Consider the following 8366-nt stretch of genomic DNA (forward strand, 5'->3'; position numbering starts at 1 on the left):
CTCATAATGACACCCAAACATGTACATGAGATATGGCAATATGCATTTTCTCTCTTCACTAAAGAAGCAAGGCAAGTGAAATCTAGCCTCGCAAGCTCACAAATCGTAATATTATATAGCTCACTTAGATAAAGAAAGATCCACAAGGAAACCATTGGGTCACTGTATCGGCCCCTTGAACCTAGGTAGCTCTTCGACATCCATACTTTTTTAATAAAAATGTAGAAGTATTTTAGGATAAGGGTAGAGCTCACAGTCACGAGCTCTTAGTGACCCAGGTATGCTCATGACCTCAACCACTTATATTTTTAAGGATGCGAAACGATAATCTATACTATTAGTTAATGAGAGGTGGGGGCGGGTGCCATGTGGCAATCCCCCACCTCCCCCACAAAAAAAAAGAAAACACGAGGGCGGGTGCCACGTGTCCAGCACCCACCCCCTCCCGCAAAAATCACGCCGGGGCGAGTCTAGGCGCCGAGCGCCTAATATTCAATGATCAAAATGTGAATTATTTTACAAGCACAGATAAACTATGCATCAGGCCTTAGCCAATTTCTTCGTGACGATCAAAAGTGGAAGCTCGTGAACCTTATAAGAGCCCTTAGCCTTCCCTCGTATTGCTAGAAATGCATGGGATGATGACGTCATGGAACGAAGGGGTATATACGCACACACAGGCTGATATTAAGGAATGTTCTAGAGAAAGGCAGAGAGAGAGAGAGAGAGAGAGAACCATACGCTGTAGGAAGCAACCGAGGCCGCACGCAATCGCATACAGCGACGATACGCAATTTTTCTTTCAATTTTTCGAAACCTCCTGGTCGTCCTTCGCCATACGCGCACAGGCTTACAATCCCTGATCTCAGCATCCCGTCAATCATGCCTCGGAAGAACTCAGGTCTGTGTGTGTGTGTGTATGTCTTTCTCTCTCCCCCTTTCCTTCTCTCTGTCTCTCTGTCTGTGTTTTGCTCTCCTTTGGAGAACATTTGGAACTTCCTGTCTCACAATCATGTGTGCATCTATCGCTCGCTGCTCACTCCGCTTGATGATTCCCTGTCGCGTTTTCGAAGGGTGCGGTTGCTCCATTTTGCATGAGTTTTGCAGCGGTGTATGTGGATTTGCATTTAGGAAGGACTCAGCAGCAGTTCTCATTTATGTTCTCTCTGCAAACTTGCATATTTTTCATGATTTAGAATTAGTAGGAAGGATTTGGCAACATTTCTTATTCATGTTTTATTTTCTTGTACATAATTTTCAAACAGTAGGAAGGATCTGGCGACGTTTTTTAATGTGTTTCTTGCATGGATTAGGAGGAGTTTGCATCAAGGCCGTCAGATCACATTTAAATTGCTGATCAATATGAACCAAAATGCGCTCCATTGGCTGGATTCTGATTCCTAGTGCTAACTGGTTTCAGGTAGGTCTGCATCACGCCCTGCACCAAAATCTGTGAAAAGCCATGCGCCATCCCCTCCTCCAGGTAAGTTTGCTTTTTGCAGCACCCTTATTGAGTCTTGCCAATGTCTTCTGCTGCATTTGAAGTCTTCCTATTGCATTAACAAGTCTTTGTTTGGTGCAGCTGTTGCAAACCATGCGCACCCCCCTGCTCCAATGCAGCCCAGTAGTGGTGGCTCCATGCTTGGAGGGATTGCGAGTACAATTGCTGATGGTACTGTGCTCAAAATTTTGATTTCACCCTAGCATGTAATGATATGATGCAATGGGCAGTCACTGTATGGAATGAAACATCAGAAACCACTTTGAAACTAGAGGCCTAAGCTGTTCTTTGCCACTGCTTCTTGTAAGAGCAGTCAAAATGTTTTCAGATACGTAAGTTGAACCATATTGTAAAGGATTGTTTGGAGCAATGAAATTGACGAAATTGTTGGGCTGTTTTGAGTGCCTCTCTTCTGTTGGACCTTTACCTATAGAACTCATCAACTATCATTGATGACCTAACATTCATGGACCATTATGCATGGACTGTCATTCATGGACTGTTAAATTGGCACTGCACTGGTATTACTCTGCAGCTATCCTTTTAAGTCTTGTTTTGAGTCTCCCTGCAGTCAAAAACATTTTGGGATGTGAAAGTATGCTTCTCCTAGTGAGGCTCTTTTCTAACTCCTTGTTTTCCAGGAGTTGCTTTTGGTACTGGAAGTGCCATTGCACACAGGGCAGTTGATGCGGTAATGGGCCCCCGTGTAGTACAACATGAGCATACAACTGTTGGATCATCAGCTCCCATGTCTGCACCAGCATCTTCCAATGCTCCCAGTTTTGGATCTGATTCTTGTGGTCAGCAGGCTAAAGCTTTTCAAGATGTAAGCAGTGGGATGGAGAGGCATCTTTTCTTGAATATTCTCCTGCTGCTGGTTAACTCCAGTAACGCTTGTCTTAATCCTGTGGTTGCAGTGTATCACATCGAATGGAAGTGATATCAGCAAATGCCAGTTTTATTTGGATATGCTAAATGAATGCAAGAAAACCCCATCAGGTTGGTGGCTGGATAGGAGTGTTCTTTGCTTGTCTTGACAAGCATGCAAGAATCTAAGCTTGGTTTCTTGGCTTTGTCTTTTTGCAGCGGGGATGTAATGGCGAAATCCTGAATAATGGGTTCCCAGAGGAGATGATATTTTTGTAGATCATAGTAGGAATTTTTAGGGTAGATAACCTATTGATTTAGGAGAATGTAGGATTGAGGGTGCTTTTGGCCCATACTTCAGGATAGACACCATGTATCTCCTGGCTGGACTGTTATCTGTGCAAATTTTAGAAATCCCTTCCTATTTCTTCCAACAGTACATGGCTTCGAAGGATTGGGAAGTGCATGATTAGGATGGTATAAATCAAGACATTTTTCAATCATATGGAGCCTTAAGGTTATCTAATTCTTATCTATGGGTCTTATTCCAGAAAATCTTGTTAACATTTCTTGCATCTTGTTTTTGTTTTAAAGTATTTAGTGTTGATGCTGTTTAACTGAAGCTCAACGATTTAGTTACAAGGGGTCTGCCTTACTGAAGTGTTTTTAGTGGTTAAAGTAAGCTTAGCAAGGAGGGACATTGATTGAGTAAGCAAGGGAATATGTTTGGTTGGATGTATTGTGTTTGGGAGAAAGTTGGCTTAATGGTGATCAAAGTAAGCTTTAGTATGGAGGGACATCAAATGAGTGAAATAAGTAAGGGAAATATTGGTGGTTGGATGTATTGTTGTTGGTAGAAACTGTCATGTGGCTATAAGAATTTCACTTGTGCCAGCTAAATTTGGTGTTTTCAGTACTGTAAAGGGAAAAAAACAGACGTATGATGGCATATGTGTACCTGGATAACCTCCTAATGTCTCTACATGAATCTTAAGCATGTTAACAATGGTCTTTTAGGCCTTGTATGGTTGATGTTGAGTAAACAAATGTGGCCTTCATGTCTTTGTTTGTAGGATGTTCTTCTGTGTGCATATTGTGCATAGTCTGCTACAAGTGTCTTTCCTTTAGTAAACTGTATTTGCACTGGGAAATGAATGTTTGGTACATGTTACATTTAGCATAAGTTTCTCTAAATTTATACGTAGGTTGTTTCAGTAAATAGTGCTTCAAACAAATGATATGGCTTCCTTGACTTCCCTTTGCGTACAATTGTTATTTATCATTTTCTCTCAATACTAGATAGGCTAGTTAACATGGGTAGGATTTTTCAATCATTTTTTCTCTATATTAGATAGAATACATAGGCATGCTTTTTTCATCCTCTTTTTCTTATGCTAGATAGATTAGTTGACATGGACAATCGGCAAGGGCTTAAGTATTAATGCCAAGAGGCATATTCCATGGTGGATTCTATGAGACCATGATAGATTCCGTGAGGTTTTGCGGTGGATTTCGTAAAATTATATTTTTTTATCGTGGCTCGTATACAATGTGGGTTTCTTGTGCGAAAAGTTAACGGGGACGTCTGTTTTTTTCAGATGTAATGTGCATGTGGGTAATTTTATAATCGGGTGGTTTCATAAAATATATATTTAAATTAATGAATGTTTATGAGTTTAGAGTATGCACTTGTATTAAATTAAGGTTAGGATAGAGTTTCAATCTAGTTATTTATTTTATAGTTGTAGATTGTTAAGTATTCACTTTTATTGGTTTAATTTTATTATTTTTAAACAATTGTAAAGGTTTTAGTTGATATGTAGAGCAAGCGGCGGTGGCGTTGGGAAGCACTGGGCGATAACGTATGGGAAGCACTGGGCGATAATGTATTGTAAAGGTTTTAGTTGATGTGTATAGAAAAAATTATCATTTTTAATGGGTGCGCGTCTTATTATTAAAAGTATGGTGCTAATATTTATTTAGACGTGTTTATTTATTGAAGCGTTTAATATATATCTATTATTTTGTATGCACATGGGTGTATGGTTTAAATATTCATTATTAGACATCGTATTTGGGTATTGTTCGATTTTTGGATTGTTCAATTACTTTATTTTTTATTTGAACAAAAGCAAACACAAAAACTAAAGCATGTTAATTATAAAGTTGAGCTATTTTTTAGCTTTGAGATATGAATAAATCAATAAATACATGCTTTATGGAGTGCTCACATAAGATATGGGGAGATTATATCAAATTGGTCTTTTTTGTCTCATGTCGTACAAGTCAATTTTTTTTTATTTTTGAGCTTAAAAGTAGAGTTCATTGTTCTTCGGGATCTTCAGTCATGATTTTTTAGTATTGGCTTACTAGCCATTGTCTTGTAAATTCTTTTGCCATTATAGAGGGAGCTTACTACTCAACCGCTAAGACCTACGGATTGCTTAATCCTTCAAGCATTTCAAGTAAGCACTTATGGCTATCTCTCATTTAGCCGACACATCTTTAATTCTACCGGGGTGTAGTGAGGTTACCTTGATGTTCGAATGAGTCGTCTCCTCCCTCAAGCATACCAGTAGCTCCATGATTCTTGATGTAAGCTTAAGCACCCTCAAGCCTCCATCTTCAAGATCCATCCTCCATAGTCGCGCGTGAGACAAGAGAAGAAAAGAGAAGAGAAAAAGAAGAGAGGAAAAGATGGAGTGCTCGATCTCCAAGATCTACGTACGTATATAACATCCAATTTGCGCACCAATGGTATCAGAGCGAAGCTGAGATCAAGGGATTCCAATCGCTTACCATCTCGCGCAAAGGCGAAGCTCTTGGAATGAACGGGCTTTTTAGTTAAGCTCGCGATAATCCTTCAATACCAGTGTGTTTTTGGCAGTGAATAATCCCTTACTGTGCTGTTGGATCACGAAGGACCAGTCTCTAACGGTGGAGGACTACTTTCCAAGCTTCTTCATCAAGACGTTTTTCTCAGAGAAGAAGAAAATATAGTTTTCATTAGTTTGGAGATTATAAAGTTTAATAAGCTTTATAAAAAGCTAAAGCTCCACAATTTGATGATCTGCGGCAGCAGCACGTTTCGAACGGCGTTGAAAGCGGCGTCAACATCCTCTCGTCCTAGCCTTTTTCTCATGAATTGTATAAGCTTTTAAGTTCAAAAGCTTAATACTAAGCTTAGAAGTTTTAATTAAAAATCTTCTACATAGCGGCTATTCTTATTGTCATACTCCCAAATCGATTTTACACCTCCCTGCAAGCCCCTGTTCGTATTTGCACTTTGACAGCGAGTTTCTAGCACGCAAACTGGAACATGTAGTATATCTTCTCGCTTGAAGAAGGATTACATCAACTTCTGTATCCGCAAAGAAAGAAGAAAGATTGCTAAAAGCCATTTTAAAAAAAAGCATTGTAAACCCGACTTTGAGCTATATTCATCCTGCTAACAAGATTTCGAGTGTGAGGTTGTTTGAACTTTTGTAGGATGATCGATCATAATATGGAAGATTTAGCAAAACTAACAATGGAGCAAAAATTGGACCTAATTATAATGCAGTTTCAAGAGGAACGAAGAGCACGTCAAACTTTGCAAGCTCAATTGGCCACTCTTCAACGATCTACTCTTGATCAAGATGGACTTCAACCTGAAGATGTTATACGATGCACGATCGATGCGACACTCAAAGCACGATCTATTCAAAAAGAAGCCAAGATAAGTAAAAGAAATTTCAAATTCCGTACTTTTAATGGATTATGCGATGAAAAAACTGTTCTCACTTTTATTAGTCAATTTGATTATTATTTTCATGAAGAACAATATGTTGAAAAAGACAAAATTAAGTGTATCACTAATCATTTAGTGAACAGAGCATCGCTATGGTGGAATGTTGTTCGCAAAAGCATTGATTATCCTACTACTTGGGAGACTTTTGAAAAGAAAATTTTGTAGAATTTTCTTCCACCTTAATTTCACGAAAAAACAATCAAAATCTTTTGTAAAAGAGATCACGAGTATATTTCACAATATACTGAGCGTTTTTGAAATGCCTTATTGCAAGTTTAAATGCTCAAAGATGTGCTTGAGGTAATCCATAAGCGCAAGTTTATGTTTGGTTTGCTTGGTCACTTATATGCAGAAGTAAACATGTTCAAGTCAACGACTCTCGAGGATGCGATTTCTTTGACCCATGATGTTGAAGATAATTCGAGGATGAGAGAAGTGACCACAAAGATTTCCAAATAATGGTAACTTCGATACAAAGCAATTCAATTCTAACTTTCGAAAATTCAATCAAAACCACTTTGTTCCATCTTCATTTCGTAAATCTTGGACACGATCCCCTGCTTTACCATCCAACACAAATCCAAATCCTAAGCCATCTTTCCAGCCAAATCCCAACATTTCTAAAATTTTCGTTATTATCAATAATGTTTCCAAAGCTAAATCCATAGTCTGCTATAACTGCTATCAACTTGGACATCTAACAGTGAATTGTTAATCCAAAAAGCCAAATGTTCACATCAACTACTTGGGAGCGATTGAAGATGAAGACCATGAAAAAATGTCAGATTTCACAGAAGACTGACGATATCGGTACTACTTCAAATACTTTACCAAGTATGTCAAATTCCCATTCTTTATTAACGATGAAATGTCTTGTGTATGGTAGAGAAAAGATTGTTTTATATGATGACGAGAGCACACATGATTTTATTTTTACAAAATTGATCAAAGAATTGAATTTACGTACTTTTTTGACTCATTATTGCATCACGGCTGTATTCTTAGGCACTAGATACAATGAAACATAGGAAGTGTATGACTTAGAAATTAAAATTTGTGATTATGTTGAGTGCAAAAATTTCTTAGTTGTGCCTTTGCAATCTAGTGACATTATCTTAAGAATGCCTTGGCATCATCAATATAATTTCGATATAGATTATTCTATGCATTCAATGAAGATTCATTCTAATGGAAAACAAATCACATTGTATGGTATGCATACCCTTGATAAATTTTCATTGCTTAGTTATATACATGCTAAATGTGCGTTAAAAAAAGGTAGTAAATCATACTTAATATACGTGAATAAAATTAAAGCTAATGAAAATCAAATACATCTTAGGCATGCACAATTTCTTTAACAATTTAAATATTGTTTTGTTGTTGATTTACCACCTAGCTTATTACTTACACGTCTTGAAGATCATAAAATAGACTTAATATCATGTTCTCAATCACCATGTAAAGCACATTATCGATATAATCAAATTGAACAAAAAGAAATTCAGAACTAAATTGAAAAATTATTAACCCGAGAACTCATTAGACCCAGTAGTTCTTTTTTTGGTGCATCTATCCTGTTAATCAAGAAGAAAAACAACACCTATAGGATGTGCATTAATTATCGTACCCTAAATAAGATAATTGTCAAGAATAGATATCCAATCCTTAGGGTAGACGACCTTATGGATAAACTACAAGGGGCTACAATATTTAGTAAAATAGATATTAAATTTGGATACCATCAAGTACGACTGGACACAGCTGATATTTTCAAAACTGCATTTAGGACTCAATTTGGACATTATGAATTTTTTGTTATGCCTTTTGGTTTAGCTAATACACCAGCCACATTAAATCGTATGATTAATCGCATATTTTTGAAGTATCAGTCCATGAATTACGTCTTTCTTAGGTCTTACTAGCTTTTACAGAAAACTTGTGATAAATTTTTCATTGCTTGTATTATCTTTGACAAAATTATTAAAGAAATGTATCATGCATCATTGGTTTGAAAATCAGTAAAAGTCTTTTGATTTATTGAAACATGCCTTAAACACATGTCCATATATTGCAACTCCCTGACTTTAATAGACCGTTCTTTCTAGTAGTTACTAACGCTAGTGGATTTGAAATAGAAGCTGTTCTTATGCAAGATTCACATCCCATAGCCTACTCTAGCTACAAACTTAAACCCTCTGAACTTAA

The 8366-nt window shown here is 37.4% G+C and overlaps 1 protein-coding gene across 1 annotated transcript; it reads left to right on the forward strand.

The window, feature by feature from the left end:
* The first annotated feature begins 679 nt into the window (after nucleotides 1–679).
* LOC148021510 (uncharacterized) lies at nucleotides 680–2902 on the forward strand. The gene is made up of 6 exons (XM_087696625.1): nucleotides 680–901; nucleotides 1421–1483; nucleotides 1583–1672; nucleotides 2143–2327; nucleotides 2419–2500; nucleotides 2588–2902. Exons 1-6 carry the CDS (start codon nucleotides 883–885, stop codon nucleotides 2596–2598), a joined length of 450 nt encoding a protein of 149 aa, XP_087552751.1. The 5' UTR covers nucleotides 680–882; the 3' UTR covers nucleotides 2599–2902.
* The last annotated feature ends 5464 nt before the right edge of the window (nucleotides 2903–8366 follow it).

Source organism: Lygodium microphyllum, chromosome 17 (assembly GCF_053477565.2).
Source record: "Lygodium microphyllum isolate KBCC chromosome 17, Lygodium_microphyllum_v1.1.10, whole genome shotgun sequence".
NCBI classification, from domain to species: Eukaryota; Viridiplantae; Streptophyta; class Polypodiopsida; order Schizaeales; family Lygodiaceae; genus Lygodium; species Lygodium microphyllum.